The sequence below is a fragment of the Rhinichthys klamathensis genome, unplaced genomic scaffold (assembly GCF_029890125.1).
Source record: "Rhinichthys klamathensis goyatoka isolate OS25496 unplaced genomic scaffold, OSU_Roscu_1.1 h1tg000066l_1, whole genome shotgun sequence".
Classification (NCBI taxonomy): Eukaryota; Metazoa; Chordata; class Actinopteri; order Cypriniformes; family Leuciscidae; genus Rhinichthys; species Rhinichthys klamathensis.
This window is the reverse complement of record NW_026606609.1, coordinates 1,512,774-1,532,510: the sequence shown is the minus strand read 5'-3', so window position 1 is coordinate 1,532,510 and position 19,737 is coordinate 1,512,774. Positions and strand designations below refer to the sequence as shown.

The following is a 19,737-nucleotide window of genomic DNA, read 5'->3' as shown; positions in this document are numbered from 1 at the left end:
TAACACTGGCTCAACCAATGGTGCGAGTTTGTAGCGGTTGTTTCTCTGGCCAATCAATGGCTGATGGGGAAGTTTTCTGGAAACTTCATCATCATTTTTGCCGCTAGTGGAAGCAGAATACACTTCATTTTGAGGTACCATGTTGAAACTTCATGATGACTTGTGAATCCTGTGAGATCTGATTATAAAACAACAAAAAAACTTGATAACTTGCTTTAATCCAACATGAAAATTAATCCTCCATAACAATGTTTTGCTACCTTATCAATTATAGGGTGATTTTAGAGATTTTTAATTTATTGTTATGTGGCAATATTGAATATTTAATTGAGCTCATTTCTCTAAATTTACACATGGACTTTTAACCAGTACTTTAACCAGTACCAGTACTTTTAACCTTTGCCATACATTATAATGTTGTAATGCTTCATTTGAATTAGCATTTTAAATGATTGATTTATGTGTTTAGCATTTTATTCTATTTTGTTTTATTTAGAAAAGTCTAAATAACATATTTATTAATATCCCAAAACCATGTACTGGTTAAAAGTACAAAATTACTTCAAAACTATTTTCACTCAGAAATTGCTAGTAAATTTCAAAAAGAATTTCACAGTCATGATAACCCCAAACAGAAATGACAAACTTTAGTTTTATATCTGTCAGATGAACACATAAAAAGATATTGAATGGAAAATAATAGGTTAATTTCTAAATGTTGTTATTATTGTTAATAGTATTATTGTGGTTGTTACATGCTGTACAAAATTGTGGTATGTAGGACCACAAAAAGAACCAAACCAGTTGAGGGTAAAACACGAGGCTAAAAGGTTTCACAATGATTAGTGGTTGCCTATGAAGTGTTTATCCATGTTGATTTGAATGGCTTTAACTATATATGGATGGCCAAAATTATGCTGAGGCCTTTGGCTCCCGTTCAGCTGCCATAATCAGTAAACCATTTATGAAGCTGTCCAGAAGGAAATTTGATTTCGTATGACCAGCCGACATAATTCAGGCAAGTGTGAATGTTATCAGCTGGCTTTTTCATTGGCTGCGTTTCATCGTAGTGCTGCTAAATCCAGTGATGTGTACAGTCGCTGCCTCTGTCTGGCACAGCACACACACGTCCCCTGACTCACAGTGGGCTGCGTTGTCTTGTCTAGACACAGGAGTCAACATGCAACCAAACTGAATGTTTAAAGGCATAGTCATGTTTAGTGCAAATGTTTTTTTTTTTTTTTTTTTTTTTTTTTAAGAATGTTGCTCTTTTTCATTAAAAGACTGTTCATAACCATTGCCATAATAAACTAAAATAAAAAAAATATTTATCATGCAAATAGTTTTTTGTAAGCTGCTTATCAGTAGATAATTATTGTAATTTTTACAGTGAAATATTACAAAAGTTTGTTTAATATTTAGTTTAGTAACAATATTTATTATTAATAATAATAATTACTCTATAGTCATATTGCTTTAGTAAACAGATTAATAAGAAATATTTATTTTACAAATATATATATTTATTTGATATTATTAGTGAGTAGTTGTGTAATAATTATGATTTATTTATTTATTATAATGATTTTTTATAAATCATTTTAATCATTTTATTTTGAAATATTACAATAGTAATATTTCTTATTTTGTTTAATAATAGTAGTAACTATTATTATTATCATTATATTTGTTGTTGTTGTTCTTAATATTATTTTAGTCATAATATTGCCATAATACAGAAATATTTATTATGAAAATATGTATTATACAAGTAGTTACTTTTAAGATTACCAGTGAGTAACAATGTAACTATTGCTCAAAAATATTATTTAACTATTGCGCAAAATATTATTATTATTATTAAATTAATTATTAAAATATTAGGTTTTTTTTTCATTATTAGATGATTGTTTTTAACAAAGAATATGAATGATTATTTATGTGTATTATTACATAATCACATAATAATTATAGTATGTTCTTTACTACTATAGTCACATTTTTTAACTTTCAGTACCGACTTGGTACCGAAGTCGGTACTTTTGACACACTACTTTATACAAGGCTATTACCTATGGTAAGCTATTGGAAAAGAGCATGAAGATACTGTCATATCAAATTAATTTGATATGACATAAGGGCGAGTACATGATGAGTAAATTCCATCTTTGGATCTGGAACGATCACTTTAATATTCAAATGTACTTGAAGGCATGTTAGGAAATGGCGACTTGATTCTCATGACCCTTCACTGACCTCAGCTTGGCACCAGCCTAAGACGCCTAATTAAGTCCCTGTCACATCGGGGGTCACTCAGACACTCTTTCCTTGCTCCATCACTGTACGATTCATCAAAGCAGCATCTGGAGTTCACTAAAGGCTGAGAGTGTGTTGAATAATTGAAAACGTCCCAAACCTCAAGCCCGTCTCAGGACTTCCCCCGATAAACGTGGCCACGTGAACACCCACTTTTCATCTGAACATGTGATAGGGCTCCAAAAGTGGCCGTTCACCCTCACCCGCAGGTGTGCGGGCCGCCCCCCATCTCACAGTTTGATACGGGTTTCGTTTTTTACCGCTCAGCTGAAGCTATGGGATTTCTTTTCTGGTCAGTCAGGCAGGACAAAGGCTAGCTTCTCAGAGGGGAACGGACATTGCCCTTCTGAAAAACGTTATGATGGGAAAAGCCATGAAAAATTCATGACATGCATCCATATTAAGAAGCTGCTGGGGGGCCTTTAATGCTCTTCAAACAAAGTGACTTGCATTGTGTTAGAGAGATGTTTAACATGTGCCTCATTAAATGTGATTTATCAGTTTTGAACTCTGACTGACATCTGATACACAAGTCCGTAATGTCTTGCGAAATCCTGAAACGCAGTCTGTTTAATTATGATTGCATATAATTTCAGTAATTAATCTTGGCAGATGCCCTTTATTCCTCACTCTCAATCACTGATTCCGCTTCCTTCCTTTCTTGATCAGCATCCAGTTGTTTTTTTGGCGGTCTGTTTGGCAGCTGCTGTCAATTGCTATTGTGATGCTGCCCGGCATTCAGTACTTCACCACATAAACCAAGATTCAGATCAGCAGTTGTGCTTCTGCATTATTGATCACTTCAGAAGGACAGTTTTACATCTTCGCAACATAGGCCTGAGCCACTGGCTTTCAGTCACTTAAAAGAATAGTTCACCCAAAAATAAAAAATCTCCCATAATTTACTCACTCTCAAGCCATCCTAGGTGTATATGCCATGGCTTTCTTCTTTCAGCCGAACTCAATCAGAGTTATATTTAAAAAAATATCCTGGCTCTTGCAGCTTTGTAATAGAGGCTGAGTTTTTGAAGCTCCAAAAAGCGCATCTAGCATCAGGAAAGTAATCCACGAACAAATTCAGAACTACTGTAAAGTATGCTGTAGTCCCCACATCTCAAAGATAATGTGAAAATGATCTTTGTAGACAGGGACAGAACATTTCACGCACACATTTTGTACCTTTCTGTGCATAACTTTTGGGTCTTCCTTTGTTTGGGTCTTCAGTTGTCCTTTCCTGTTGCCTTTCTCTACAAATCCATTCAATCACATACTGTCTGGGTAGGTACTTCATTTGATGGAAAATTACTTTGCAACCATTACAAATGATGTACTATAGTATAAATATGCATGTGTGTAGTATAAACGCAATTTAGATGTACTAGGTTAGCATTTTTATGTGACCTACAGTATCGGGGTGCTTTATGCCTACTGAATACTGTGAATTCAGATATATCAGGGCATGTGGCTGGATTCTGAAGCAAAATTTTGGTTAGGACACAACAAAATAAATATTTTTTTATAATATATTATAATAAAAAAAAACATAATAAATTCCATAGAAAATGGGGTAGTGATGCACCATGTTTTTCCCCCCACATATTATGACCAAGAAATATGAAAAAGACATTGAGTTCATGGTATGTCACATAAAATATTTAAAAAATCACACCCTGTCGGGTCAATTTGACCCCCTTTATGCATTCTAGGGTTAATTAAAATAAAGGTGAAATAAAATAAAATTATAAGTATTAGATGAAAAACATAAACTTATTTTTTTGTTGAAATTAACTGAAATAAAATAACAAAACATTTAAAAGTTAAAGTTGAAGTATTACTATTTCTAAAACTGAACTAAAAAATGAATTAAATCTAAATGAAAAATATTAAAAATAAATATCAAAATTACAAAAGCACATTACACGATTACTCAAACTGAAAATAAAAATATGAAAATAAAAGCTAATTAAAAAACGATTAAATAATATAATAGTATATACATAATACTAAAATAACTCTGGTTTGGGGAGCTACTTTGACACGGGGAGCTACTTTGACACAGTCAGCTGAACTCTATCGCCCCCTTTAGTACAGTACCACACACACTTGCAATGTGTTGGCTAAGCATTTGTGTCCCCATTTGCATACTCAGGCCAGAAGAATACTCTATATAAGCTAGGATTGAATCAAATTGCATCTTGAACAATGGGGTTGTCGGTAATATTAGCCCAAAATGGCATGCATGGGTGCATACTCTAAAAATCCACTCTACAACTTGGGACACACCTCCTAATTCAGCATACTTCACATTTATCATGCTATACAACTCATGATATGAATTATATGTTCACATTAGTCTCACATGTGGTTCTGTTCTCATACTGTCGTTGCTTTCTGTGATGTGATGTGGCATTTGTAGGGTATCATGAAGTTTCTGTCAGTACACTGGCACATTGAGCCACAAATGAAGGCGCTCGCATTGGTTTCTGTGCCAAGTGTAATTGTGGGCATAGGCGAGCTTGTGAAAGAGACTTGGAGAGACCACAGCATGTCAGTGACGGCACAGGCAGATACAGTGAGACTGGTGAGAAACAGACTTGGCTGTGTGAGTTTGGTAGTGTCTCCACCCGATCTGTAACCGTGACATCGGTGGTTTAGGATGGGGATATTTATAGCGCTGAGGGTCCAGCTGTCATGGGAAGTTCGTCTGCTTGAAGGAAGTGGGACACTCTGTCAGAACTCTGGGTTTAAGTGTAACGCTGCAATGGATAATTTATTAGTTTTTATGGCTGATCTTTGCAGACAGACTGCTGGGAAGTCCTGGCCCCGGTTGCATGAAAGCCCTTAAGTTAAGAAAACCCTAAGTTATAAGGTTAAGGGTACCCTTAGTGAAACATGGGTTGCAAGATAAAAACCTAAGGTCCACTTAAAGAACCTTAATGCTGTCATTAAGTATTTTCTCCATTTTAAACCCACAAGACTTTCGTTCATCTTTGTAACACAAATGAAGATTTTTTTTTAATGAAATTTCAGAGATTTCTGTCCCTCCGTTGACGCTTCAAAAAGTTGATAAAAAGATTGAGCAGTTTAGTCCAAATTTCAGACTTTTTTTGAATGATGAACAGATTGAATTTAGGCTTTTATTCACATATAAACATTGATCAGCAAACATAAATGGAAGCTCAAATGTGCTTTGTAACATATAAACTCATTGGTTCTTGCAGAAGCTCAAACGTGCTGCGTAACACGAGAATGAACCTCATTGGTTCTTGCAGAAGCTCAAACGCGCTGCGTAACACGAGAATGAACCTCATTGGTTCTTGCAGAAGCTCAAACGTGCTGCATAACACGAGAATGAACCTCATTGGTTCTTGCTGAAGCTCAAACGTGCTGCGTAACACGAGAATGAACCTCATTGGTTCTTGCAGAAGCTCAAACGTGCTGCGTAACACGAGAATGAACCTCATTGGTTCTTGCAGAAGCTCAAACGCGCTGCGTAACACGAGAATGAACCTCATTGGTTCTTGCAGAAGCTCAAACGTGCTGCATAACACGAGAATGAACCTCATTGGTTCTTGCTGAAGCTCAAACGTGCTGCGTAACACGAGAATGAACCTCATTGGTTCTTGCAGAAGCTCAAACGCGCTGCGTAACACGAGAATGAACCTTATTGGTTCTTGCAGAAGCTCAAACGTGCTGCATAACACGAGAATGAACCTCATTGGTTCTTGCTGAAGCTCAAACGTGCTGCGTAACACGAGAATGAACCTCATTGGTTCTTGCTGAAGCTCAAACGTGCTGCGTAACATGAGAATGAACCTCATTGGTTCTTGCAGAAGCTCAAACGTGCTGCGTAACACGAGAATGAACCTCATTGGTTCTTGCAGAAGCTCAAACGTGCTGCGTAACACGAGAATGAACCTCATTGGTTCTTGCTGAAGCTCAAACGTGCTGCGTAACACGAGAATGAACCTCATTGGTTCTTGCAGAAGCTCAAACGTGCTGCGTAACATGAGAATGAACCTCATTGGTTCTTGCAGAAGCTCAAACGTGCTGCGTAACACGAGAATGAACCTCATTGGTTCTTGCAGAAGCTCAAACGTGCTGCGTAACATGAGAATGAACCTCATTGGTTCTTGCAGAAGCTCAAACGTGCTGCGTAACACGAGAATGAACCTCATTGGTTCTTGCTGAAGCTCAAACGCGCTGCGTAACACGAGAATGAACCCCATTGGTTCTAGAGGAAGCTCAAACGCGCTGCGTAACACGAGAATGAACCTCATTGGTTCTTGCTGAAGCTCAAACGTGCTGCGTAACACGAGAATGAACCTCATTGGTTCTTGCTGAAGCTCAAACGTGCTGCGTAACACGAGAATGAACCTCATTGGTTCTAGAGGAAGCTCAAACGCGCTGCGTAACACGAGAATGAACCTCATTGGTTCTTGCAGAAGCTCAAACGTGCTGCGTAACACGAGAATGAACCTCATTGGTTCTTGCAGAAGCTCAAACGTGCTGCATTAGTCGAGAATGAACCTCATTGGTTCTTGCAGAAGCTCAAACGTGCTGCGTAACATGAGAATGAACCTCATTGGTTCTTGCAGAAGCTCAAACGTGCTGCATAACACGAGAATGAACCTCATTGGTTCTTGCTGAAGCTCAAACGTGCTGCGTAACACGAGAATGAACCTCATTGGTTCTTGCTGAAGCTCAAACGTGCTGCGTAACATGAGAATGAACCTCATTGGTTCTTGCTGAAGCTCAAACGTGCTGCGTAACACGAGAATGAACCTCATTGGTTCTTGCAGAAGCTCAAACGTGCTGCGTAACACGAGAATGAACCTCATTGGTTCTTGCTGAAGCTCAAACGTGCTGCGTAACACGAGAATGAACCTCATTGGTTCTTGCAGAAGCTCAAACGTGCTGCGTAACATGAGAATGAACCTCATTGGTTCTTGCAGAAGCTCAAACGTGCTGCGTAACACGAGAATGAACCTCATTGGTTCTTGCAGAAGCTCAAACGTGCTGCGTAACACGAGAATGAACCTCATTGGTTCTTGCTGAAGCTCAAACGCGCTGCGTAACACGAGAATGAACCCCATTGGTTCTAGAGGAAGCTCAAACGCGCTGCGTAACACGAGAATGAACCTCATTGGTTCTTGCTGAAGCTCAAACGTGCTGCGTAACACGAGAATGAACCTCATTGGTTCTTGCTGAAGCTCAAATGCGCTGCGTAACACGAGAATGAACCTCATTGGTTCTTGCAGAAGCTCAAACGTGCTGCGTAACATGAGAATGAACCTCATTGGTTCTTGCAGAAGCTCAAACGTGCTGCGTAACACGAGAATGAACCTCATTGGTTCTTGCAGAAGCTCAAACGTGCTGCGTAACACGAGAATGAACCTCATTGGTTCTTGCTGAAGCTCAAACGCGCTGCGTAACACGAGAATGAACCCCATTGGTTCTAGAGGAAGCTCAAACGCGCTGCGTAACACGAGAATGAACCTCATTGGTTCTTGCTGAAGCTCAAACGTGCTGCGTAACACGAGAATGAACCTCATTGGTTCTAGAGGAAGCTCAAACGCGCTGCGTAACACGAGAATGAACCTCATTGGTTCTTGCAGAAGCTCAAACGTGCTGCGTAACACGAGAATGAACCTCATTGGTTCTTGCAGAAGCTCAAACGTGCTGCATTAGTCGAGAATGAACCTCATTGGTTCTTGCAGAAGCTCAAACGTGCTGCGTAACATGAGAATGAACCTCATTGGTTCTTGCAGAAGCTCAAACGTGCTGCGTAACACGAGAATGAACCTCATTGGTTCTTGCAGAAGCTCAAACGTGCTGCGTAACATGAGAATGAACCTCATTGGTTCTTGCAGAAGCTCAAACGTGCTGCGTAACACGAGAATGAACCTCATTGGTTCTTGCAGAAGCTCAAACGTGCTGCGTAACACGAGAATGAACCTCATTGGTTCTTGCAGAAGCTCAAACGTGCTGCATTAGTCGAGAATGAACCTCATTGGTTCTTGTAGAAGCTCAAACGTGCTGCGTAACACGAGAATGAACCTCATTGGTTCTTGCAGAAGCTCAAATGTGCTGTGTAACACGAGAATGAACCTCATTGGTTCTTGCAGAAGCTCAAACGTGCTGCGTAACACGAGAATGAACCTCATTGGTTCTTGCAGAAGCTCAAATGTGCTGTGTAACACGAGAATGAACCTCATTGGTTCTTGCAGAAGCTCAAACGTGCTGCGTAACATGAGAATGAACCTCATTGGTTCTTGCCGAAGCTCAAACGTGCTGTGTAACACGAGAATGAACCTCATTGGTTCTTGCAGAAGCTCAAACGTGCTGCGTAACATGAGAATGAACCTCATTGGTTCTTGCTGAAGCTCAAACGTGCTGCGTAACATGAGAATGAACCTCATTGGTTCTTGCCGAAGCTCAAACGTGCTGCGTAACATGAGAATGAACCTCATTGGTTCTTGCCGAAGCTCAAACGTGCTGCGTAACACGAGAATGAACCTCATTGGTTCTTGCAGAAGCTCAAACTCAAAACATGCTTTGTGAAACTTCAAAACCTTTGCGAATCATCATTTATTTCAAACCAGTGATATCAAACTGCCAAAGTCACATGATTTCAGTAAACAAGGCTTTGTTACGTCATAATTGTTTAGAAATTCGAATGGTTCGCTGCTAGGGGGCAATGATCTCTGTGAACATGGATGGACACTGCTGTGCACTTAATTGAATACGTTTTTTCCCACGCTGAACTGTCAGCCTTCTAAACGCCACTTAATCATAACACAATATGGTTGGTTATTTTAGATCAAATGCGCTTTCCCTGTCTAGGTGGGCAGTTCTTGGCTAGTATAAGCAGCAAAGTTGGACAGACATTATCCTGATAGTGAAAAGTCCGGCTACGCAAGAAGGACTATGGAAAGGTCAACAATAGCGTCTGGAATGCAGGGTATGCTGCGATGCCCCTCGATGTTCAAGAGCTCTATTAATAACACTCTCTCTGTCATGAGCATGCTACTGTTTCACCCTCTTACTCTCCCTCATTTCTCTTTCAATTCTCACGCCTTCTTGGAAAAATCCGAAATACAGCCGGGGATTGTTCGCAACACCCATTCACCATATTTTACAGACAAATCTTCTTTAGCAGAGAGACTAACGACATCGGTTTGATATCTGAAAAGACGTCTCATACGCTGTAAATTATGCTTCAGTCCTCTTTCTACGTGCTGAATGGCCGCATTGTCCCACGAGATGGATAAATAGCTTTCTTAATCATCCAGAGTGGCAACTTTTCATGTTCATTGTCATGCCCAATGAGGCGTGACAGCGTAACATTCTGTTAGGGGCCATAAAAATGTGGGGTCACTGCCAACCCCTCCCAGAGAGACAGAGGGGTCAGTCTCCTCTTGGTGCTGCTGTGTGAGGCATGCCTCACAAGCCTGACGTTGCCCTGCCGGTCCCGGCATCTATCTATGCCCCTGGGAACGCTTCCAAACAATACACTCCCTTCAGCCCAGGGACGATTCGGAGGGGCCGGCTCAGAGTTTTATCCTTTAATACAGGGTGAAGTGCTTGTCATTCTTGTGTGGAATCCTTGCTCTCTCTCTCCCTCTCTCTCTCTCTCTCTCTCTCTCTCTCTCGCTTCCTCCTTCCCCCCACTTTTTCTATGACTGGTCTGTGAAGAGGAGATTCTGCATTGTGTCGGCCTTAACTGTCATTGGTGTTAAATCAACACCACCTGCATGTCTATTCTAGTGAAGATTTAAAAGCAGCCGGCCTAACGAGCCTCTATTATTCGGTTTTCTGTTCGCTAACTGTGGAGGTTGAGCTCTATTTGAGACCTTTTGTCTGTGCTGCTTTTCAGGGTACAACCTAAAGTTGAGGGGGGTTTATACATGCTCAACAGGACCTCTTGGAACACACCTCCAAAATCTGGTAATAGGTCAGCTTGGGGCACTTTTATTTGTTTGGTTTGGTTAATAGTAAGTAACTATATTGGGGTCAAGTCATTCTCTTGTAACGTGGGTGAAATTCAGTGAATTAATTGGACGTATGTCTTATTTTATGGCTTGGCAGAGGCACTCACTTGGTTAGCTTTAGCATGCTGTTGCTAAAAAGTCTGTCATTGGTTAGTTACCAACATTTATAAACGTTTGGTTGTAGCAGACACCACATCTTCAGACTGTTTTGGTACTTAGGTTTACATAAAGAAATAAACAGTACTTCTTACTAATATGCACTATAATTTAAATGACATATCGTGAGTCTAAAATGATGTACTTTTATATAAGATGACTAGCCTAGATAATGGTGGTCTCCTCTCATAGTGGCTGCCATTTGAAATCATATGATCAGCTGAATACTTCTCATTTCTTATTCTCTTATGAGCCCTTATTTTTTGGTGAATCAAAAACATACAGCGTGACCACCAGTGATGTTGATTCTTGAGCTAATGACTCTTATGAGTCGATTCTTTTTGGTGAATTAAAAACATACAGCGCAATCAATAAAAAAAAGCCTGCCCGTAAGAGACTTTGTCTCAGGAATCAGACTTGCCAAATGATTCTAATGAGCTGCTACTTTTTAGTGAATCAGAAACTTTATGAATCTGTTGGAGCAGAATCATTCCCTGAACCGCAAGTCTTTGATTTAGTCTTTCCCAACTCCACTGTTTTATATTGTACTTGCGTCTTATGACATTTAAATTAGTGTAGTTACTGACTGGTTGTTCATATGACAATGTGTAGTTAAAGATATGCATTATGAGTTTTGATAAAAACAATTAATGTGACCTCATGTTTTGTTCTTTGTTGTTTTACATTTATTATTGAAATGATCAAAGCATTTCTGCTTTCCAAATACTTCTTCCTTAAATTCAAAAGAATCGTTAATGGAACCATGCAAGTGTAACTGTGTTACTATGGTTACCAATGTTTATAGTAGCGGATTAATTTTGAACCGTAATCAAACTGACTGGAACTACCTGTGCATTAAACGGTTTTACTGCACACCTTCCAGCCAATCAGAATCGAGTATTTAAACAGCCCGTGATATAAGGGACAATAATCTTTTAAAATTGTTTAATTCTTTGATTCCCTTTCCTCCTTTTATCTTTTAGACTTTTAATATAGAAAATACACTTTTATCACACAAATAATTTGTTAGCAGGAAATAGCCAAACTAAAGATATTTAACTTGCTAACATGTCATGAATAATAAGACCCTAAAATCCTCTTATTCAGTGAGCTGCAGTCAGGTTTGTAAGTGTCTCTCTACAGTGCATTTAAACCGAGATCAGTAAATGTGGGTAATGAAAGAAAGGTGCTCCACTTTGGGAAATGGTGAATGGGGTGATGCTGAACGATAACACAAGTCATCAAATCACATTATTTCACCTTTAACTTATTGATTGTTTAGGTCGGCTTCAATTGCCTCAAGAAAGCTGAGACTCCTACCCTATAATGGCCTCTTATTAATCACATCTAATTCATATAAAACATCATCGACAGTTTGCCTCCTCAGAGTACAAGATCTCTGCCAATCTGCTACTGCAGCGTAATGCATTAGGGCCTCGATGGTGACTTAGGGCCCATATCATCCAATTTCCTGTCAGGGAAGCATTGCTCAGCTCAACAGCTGTGTCTCCCATGAGCCACAGTGGCATTAAGCCTCCTCTCTTCAGATTGCTCAATGCCGGTCTGTGTAAGAGCTAATCGGCATGTTTTTCTACCCTCACAGACGGTGTCCACAGGCATGTGCTATGCCACTGGATAACCAAGAGGACAGCAGCCTCCCGAACATTATATGTCTGACAAATGGTATGTCTGTTTTTTCCCATCATACTTAAATATGGCTGTTTTAACAGGCCTTGTCTGAAGATTGTTGTCTTAATAAATCATATTTCATTGATGTGTTTGACCACATCAATCATATGTTAACACATTTACACTTTTTTGTTCATATAGCTTGGTAATACTCTTTTGTACCTTTACAATGTATGTATGCACTTAAAGAAACAGGAAACACATTTTACCTAGGATTATTGTTTTTGAGGTGGTATTATACCATGGTAATACCTTGGTTTTGATTTATTTGTTTATTTTGATTGATTGATTGATTTGACATTTATCACGGTAATGCCTTTTTTTGTACATGTAGCATGGTAATATCATGTTTTATTTATTTAAATAAAAAACATGGTACTTATTTATTTATTTATTTATTTATTTACAAAAACATGTTAAAACGTGTATGAACATGGTTATTATTTTTACCATGATATCTTGGTAAAAAGCATAACAAAACGCATGTATAACAAAACGGAACTGTATCATAGTAACCGTGGCCTTTCTTTTAAATCCCTTTTTTAATTTATTTTAAATATATGGTTAATATGACATGGTACCATGTCCACAAAACAAAACAAAAATACTGTAATTTGTTTGTACATTTAACATAGTAATACCATGCTCATGGGACATTGTAATTATACAGTATACTGTTTGTATGTGTGTGTGTTATATATACCATCACTGTACCATGGTACCACCACAGTACTTTTTTATTAGGTACTTATTTTCATTTTTCTATTAACCCGTTTAATCCCAAATTTTTTCTTGCAACTTGAGTACATGCATTTTACTCCTTAGACCTCCCTAACACTCAAACATTATGCCTTTTTTGATTTTATGTTGGTTAAGTTAGTGAAATATTAGGTTTTATACTCGGTCACAATAGTGACCGGTGGGAAACAACATAGTCAGAATTCATTCAAATTCTTCAATTAGACCTATTGACACAATTCATTCCAAGACATCCAATATCTCGTTTTGTCATTTCGTGAAGAAGGCTTAGTGAGGTGAAAAGGTTGTCATGTACAAAGTTACACCCTGGAGGAACTTCTGCTTGTTCGGCTAGACCCGTATGGGCTAGACCATGACTACACTTGGGCCCTGTCCTAGGCCAGTTTCAGGGAGATGTGTGTTCACTCATTCAGTGCACTGAAGATGGGCCGTACGTTGTAGAAAGGGTTGTTTGTGGTCATGTGTGGGGCACACCAATTGGTTCTCATGAACATCTGCCCAATCCTCCAGATAATTCACCTCTGCGTCGCCATTCAATAGTCTACTTGGCAAATGGGCTGTTTCACCCTGGTACTCCCTATCTGAGCCATCACTATCACAGTCACTTTCAATTTGGGGTGGGGGTGGGGGGGAAGGGGGTCACGTACGTCAAGAAGGTCCAGCACATTGACCGTTTCTGAGACACTCATCACTACACTGAACAAAATTATAAACGCAATACTTTTGTTTTTGCCCCCATTTTTCATGAGCTGAACTCAAAGATCTAAGACCTTTTCTATGTACACAAAAGGCCTATTTCTCTCAAATATTCTTCACAAATCTGTCTAAATCTGTGTTAGTGAGCTCTTCTCCTTTGCCGAGATCATCCATCCCCCTCACATCCATCCCCCTCGCATGTTCAGTGTAGGATTGCCAAAACCTGCCAATACCAGCCAATACCTCTGTTTTCAATTGAAGCACTGTGTTATACTACCGGTCACAATTGTGACCGTAAACAAATTTACAAGTCTTACGAGCAAAATATATATGCAGGAGTATAATTCTCAAAATATATCAGTAGTAGACCCTTTAAAGAATATATGTACAAAATATGATAGTTCTATATGTAAATTAAGATGTTTTATATACTACTTTTTGTAGTAGTCTGAGGAAGACATCTTCTTCTAGATGTGCAAGCAGAAAGTGAACTGATCTGGTCATGTGACCTTTCACACTAGTCACATGACATTAATTGATTTTAATCAAGACAATCTATTTAGTCATTTAAAAGTTGAATTTCTTGCCCAAAGTCAATAAAAACATTTTTAGAGCTTCCAGAAATAAGAAAAAAGCTGCGGTCACAATTGTGACCGGTGGGATTAAACGGGTTAATATTCATTTCAAAGGGACAGTCCCATTGAAACTTGTCTTAATCGTAAAAACTCCTGAAAATGATTGTTAATTAGTGTAAAGTTATCCCTAACATGCCTTTGATGAACTGTACTATGTTTGGCTCTGTGCTGTGAGCTAATACTGCTGTAATACTGTCTCATGTCATCAGTGTGTTTGCAGTGCAGTGTGGGATGGCCCTCATCTTGACCCTGCTTCAGTCCCTCATCCTGGGTGTTCTGGGGGTCCACAGCAGTTACCCTCGCTTCTCCTCCAACAACACAGTCTTCCAGCACCTGGCATTGCACCCTGACCCCAGCGTAGGAACGGTCTACGTGGGGGCTCGGGACCATCTGTTCCAGCTGGCTGGGCTCGATGGCCTCCGTCTTGAACTGGATGAGAGAACCGGCCCAGTGAGAGACAGCAAGGACTGTCTGCCTCCGGTAACCCTGGAGAACTGCCCTCAGGCTGGGCTCGTTAGCAATCACAACAAGCTCCTGTTGGTGGATCCATACTCCCTCCAGCTCATCACCTGTGGCAGCGTACACCAGGGCACCTGCCAGAAACGCAGCCTAGCCAATGTGAACCAAGTCCTCTTCTCTGCCGAGAGACCTGTTGATACACAGTATGTGGCAGCTAACGACCCTACGGCGTCAACGGTCGGGCTTGTGGTGCGACCCCAAGACAAGGATCCCGTCCTGTATGTGGGCCGAGGCTACACCAGCGGTCACCCGCCGGTCTCCACTCGCCAACTTTTGGCAGAGCCAGTGTTCTCCTACGAGGAAACTGCCAAGCTCGCCGTTGCAGGACGCCTCTCGGAGTACGATCACAATTTTTTCGCAACCTTTGCTCGACGCAATCACGTCTACTTTTTATTCTATAGGCGCGACCTGAAAGCTCCCTCACGGGAATTTCGTACGTATGTGGCACGGGTCTGTCTGGACGATCAGGCGTATTACTCTTACGTTGAGGTACCGCTAATGTGTCACTCAGGCTCGCCAAGAAGGAATTACAATTTCCTCCAGGGAGCACAGGTGGGTGGTGAGGAATCTAGAGACTCGCAAGTTTTGATGGGAGTTTTTTCGACGGCTGTTAGTGCCGCTAATGGACCCAGTGAGGAGTCCGCATTGTGCGTGTACTCTCTGGATGAAGTGGACCACGCTATTGATGCTACACGGGACCTGTGCTACACGCAGTATGGGGATAAAGACGGCAATAAGGTGGCATACATTGAGTACGACGTTAAATCCAACTGTGCCAATCTGCCCACAGTGAGTAAAGAGTTTCAAGTATACCCTTAAACTGTAGTTTAATTATGCATGACACAATACTATAGTAAAAAGGGAAAATGTACCCTATTTATTTTCTAAATGAATGTTAGATCTTATTGTGAACGATTTGTCCATGCATGTTTCATAGAAAAAAAAAATGTTTTGACCTCAATCCCAATGTCATAACTGGATGTCATAAGACTTCTCTCTGGTGATGTATGTAGGACTGGTGAGAGTGTGAAAAGTGTGTTTTAGTATATTACAAAAGTGTGTTTTAGTATATCACACCACATTTTTTCACACTGTATACCTATGGCTTTGCAATATGATCTTAGCACCCCAAACGCTACATGACCCAGTGTTAAAAGTGGCCTTGACCTGCTGGGATTAAATAAGAGGGTTAAAAAAGACTTAAAGAAGCCAGAAAATGTAATTGATGCTAAATATGTATTTGATTCATCACACTTGATTTTGATACAGTCTTACGGTGTTTGTTTTACAGGAACATTTGACAGATGCACTCCACATTGAAACATTATACATATAAATTATCCATATAAATAGGTTTTGAGGTCAACCGTTTCCAAGTAATCATCATAGTAGTTTAACTTTGATTGAAAAGCATGGGAAAAATGGGAAAAGGATGCCCACAATGTATCTCTAGGGAACTGGGGCGCATCGTTTCCCTCTAACGGTGTGTTCAAACTAACATTTATCCTAATTTAGAAGCATTGCCCCTCATTAATTCTCAGGGAAATTGCTTTAGCTCATACTATTCTGCCTGCCATGATCTGAGTGAATTATGATTTACTCTTTGATGACCATAAGACAGGCCTACCTAGCATGAATCCTAACAAGATCTTTAGACAAATCAAAGACCTCAAAGATCTGGGCTCACAGGCAAATAACCTCTTCATGACGTCCATGTATGTGCTTATTCAGGATCCAGAACCCGGCCTGCTCACTCCTAAACAGGGTTATTCGGATCAGTAAACCCCACAAGCTTAAACTACTAATGATGTCTGCTAGAAGAGAGGGTAGGAAGGAGATGTACATGTCTGAGGAGGGTTAGATATCTAGAAGACTTCTAGAAAGAAGAGAATTGCCTGTTAGAAGGATGGTTACATAAAAATATAAATTCTGTAATAATTAATTCAGCCTCGTGTTGTTATAAACCTGTATGACTTAGGCCTAAAGTATACTTTGGCTTTGGCTATACTTTTCAGCGTGACATAATTTTTGTCCACGAGTGACATGAGGGCTTAAAACAAAGTCCACTAGATAGTGTGCACATGCCGATCACGTCTTTCCATGCTCAAAGCCAAAGCAGTATACTTTAAAAGGGTTTTAAAAGGGTTGCGCACTCAACAGGAGTGGGACGTAGAAAATGAAGTATACCCGGGCCTTTACCTTCCTCTTTAAAACACTAACGGAGATACTCGGTACAATGGTCATGCTGCTCTCTTTCATATAATGAAAGTGAAAGGGGATGGATGCTTTCATTCTCCAAAAATGACCAAAAAATGGATGTACTAAAGGGTTAGGTTTAGGGTACCATAGATTGGATAAACCAGTGACCAATGTACCATAGATGGGATCTTATTGGCCATATTCTTGAAGCCGCACAATATACATTTTGTTATTCTGCTAACTTTTATAAAACTTTATGGTGCTTTTTTGTCAGTTTATGGAGCTTGACAGACACTGGTCCCCATTGACTTGAAAAGAGCAGCTGTAACATTCTTCAAAGTCTTTCCTTTTATGTTGCACAGGGAAAAAAGTAAGTCGTAGTTTTTTTAACGGACATAAGGGTGAAAAAATTATAACACGTTTCATTTTTGGGTAAACTATCATTTTAAGTATGATGTTACTGATCCAGAGACAAACACCACCACCCAAATACATGATTCTTTGTTTCTTGCAAATCCTCAAACATTCAAACACATTTTCCTGATCCCCATATGTTCTTTAGTCTGGTACACAAACAGAATCACAGTTCACTTTTAATAAAGAGGGAACATGGCATGACATTCAGGCTAGATTTTATCAAAGACCGCTGGAGCAGATTTGATAGCATTAGTCTCAAAGAAAGGAGCAGTCTTGCCATCCTAGTGTGAGACCAAGATAATCTTCATCTAATCTGGCTTTCTGAACTAAGAGGATTTGACAGCCTTGAGGCAATAGTCTGAGAACTAAACCCTTACGGTACAAAAAAACCCTGAGATTTGCAGAGTTTATTATTACACAACATGAAACTGGATTATGGCACAACGGTTTTGCCAAAACCAAAGTCACGAAAACTTGTTATTGTGTCCTGCAGAACACCCTGAACGCTTATCCCTGTGGCTCGGACCACACCCCGAGCCCAATGGCCAGCCGGGAGCCAGTTGTAGCCGAAGCCGTATTGGACAGCCCATCTGCCCGTCTCACTGCTGTCGCCGTTAGTGTAAAGGAGGGCCACACTATTGTGTTCTTGGGTGACTCCAAGGGCAATTTGCATAAGGTATGTGACATGAAAATGAGCTATTTTTACTGGTCATTTCTAAAACAATTTATTTTATGATTTATAGTATGCCTTTTAAACCGCTAGGGAAATATTAGTCCACTTAATATGGTAATATTATCTGTCTACTTAAGCAGGAAAGAGATTTTGCCTTCTGGGCGAATGTGTCATAGCAAAGATAGTGCTGAAACAGCATACCTAAAGCTTTTTTGTGTTTTCTCAGTCGTACTGCTCAGCAGCCCTCACCACAAACCACGTTATATAAAACAGTGTATTTGCAGGGTTAGTGATTACTCAGAGACCACTAATCGTTTTGACTCATTTTGACAATGCTAGTAAACTCAAAGGGCTCGTGAGCTGAAATTTAAACACAGAACAAGTTACGTCTAGGCCTCAATGGTCAAAGGTTAAACCGTAGTGTTTGGTTAATTCTAGACAACATTACATGACCCACACCTCCCTATGACAGTGAAACACTGTTCTCTGCTATTTTGACACATTTTGGCAAGTCCATGTCATTGTTCACAAGTGTGTGAGACATTTTTGCAGTGGAACGCAAGCGACGCTTTAGACGACAAAGTTTTTGAAAAGCCGTCATCACTAGTATATGGATAAGGTTTTAAAGTTTGGCTATTAAAGTGCCCCTATTATGCTTTTCATGTAGTGTGTAATAAAGCTGTTTGTGAATGTAAAAGGTCTGCAAAGTTTTAAAGATAAATAAAATGATTGGTTCTTAAAAGAAGGAATCGTTTCTGAACTACCGAATCAAGTCGTCAGCAATTCCAGTCTCACTTCCGTAACACATCTATGTAGGTTTGTTACAAATATGCATAATGCCTGCCTATGGTCTTCATTGGCTGTCCGTAAACAACGTCTATTTTGAAACCCCCTCAAACACAGTTGTAGCTGAGGCCTGGAAGAGTTTGGTTTGTGTTGTCGGCAATGTCAAGAAGATACTGTTTTTAGCGCTGCAAATCCACTTTTCAAGGATTCGCACTGGAATTGATATGGTTAAACTGGCACCATTGTTACTGTTCGTATCACTGTGTATGAAGTGCTGAGGAAAGTCCGGAGCTGAGATTCAGATATGCTAATGGGTGTTTAATTTCCGTGCTGAAAAGCGGTAGACCAATCACACCAGACTGAGCCATCTGACCAATCAGAGCAGAGTAGACCAATCACAACAGACTGAGCCATCCAACCAATCAGAGCAGAGGAATCTCTTGGAAAGGATTTTAGAGAGACTGAATCCTTTATCGAATCTTTTCAGACACTCTGAGAAAAGAGGTGACGCTGCAATGTATATTGTGAGAAAAATAAAGTGTTTTTTGACCTTGGATTCATGTAAATCTATTGTAGGAGACATCGAAAACAAAATTAGGAATTTAAAATAGCATAATAGGGGCACTTTAAATATGACTATGACCTGTTGCATCATTTTGAGTCACATTTACATTTTATCATTTAGCAGACGCTTTTATCCAACACAAACACGCATGCAGTTAGATCTCCTCTAACCCTACATACACACAAGTCTTTTCAGTCTTGCATAATACAATAATGTTGCATTGCATGATTCCTCCTGCAGTAGAATGTGGCCGACAGTTTGTCAATGCTAATCCAGTTAAAACGCAAACCTGAATGGGCGGAGTGCGTGAGCAGCTCTTGGTGTAAGGTGTCT

General features: G+C 39.8%; 1 protein-coding gene across 4 annotated transcripts in view; it reads left to right on the top strand.

The window, feature by feature from the left end:
• The window catches only part of plxnb1a (plexin b1a), an 82,543-nt gene that overhangs the window by 32,785 nt on the left and 30,021 nt on the right, over positions 1-19,737 (top strand). For 3 of the 4 annotated variants that reach the window (XM_056250035.1, XM_056250033.1, XM_056250036.1), the window contains exons 2-4: positions 12,070-12,149; positions 14,455-15,553; positions 17,874-18,056. In XM_056250035.1, the coding sequence (XP_056106010.1) occupies positions 12,136-12,149; positions 14,455-15,553; positions 17,874-18,056 (1,296 nt within the window). In that variant the 5' untranslated portion in view covers positions 12,070-12,135. Of the gene's footprint in view, positions 1-10,001; positions 10,086-10,195; positions 10,267-12,069; positions 12,150-14,454; positions 15,554-17,873; positions 18,057-19,737 lie in introns of those variants that run through there. The other variant, XM_056250034.1, reaches the window with a different exon arrangement.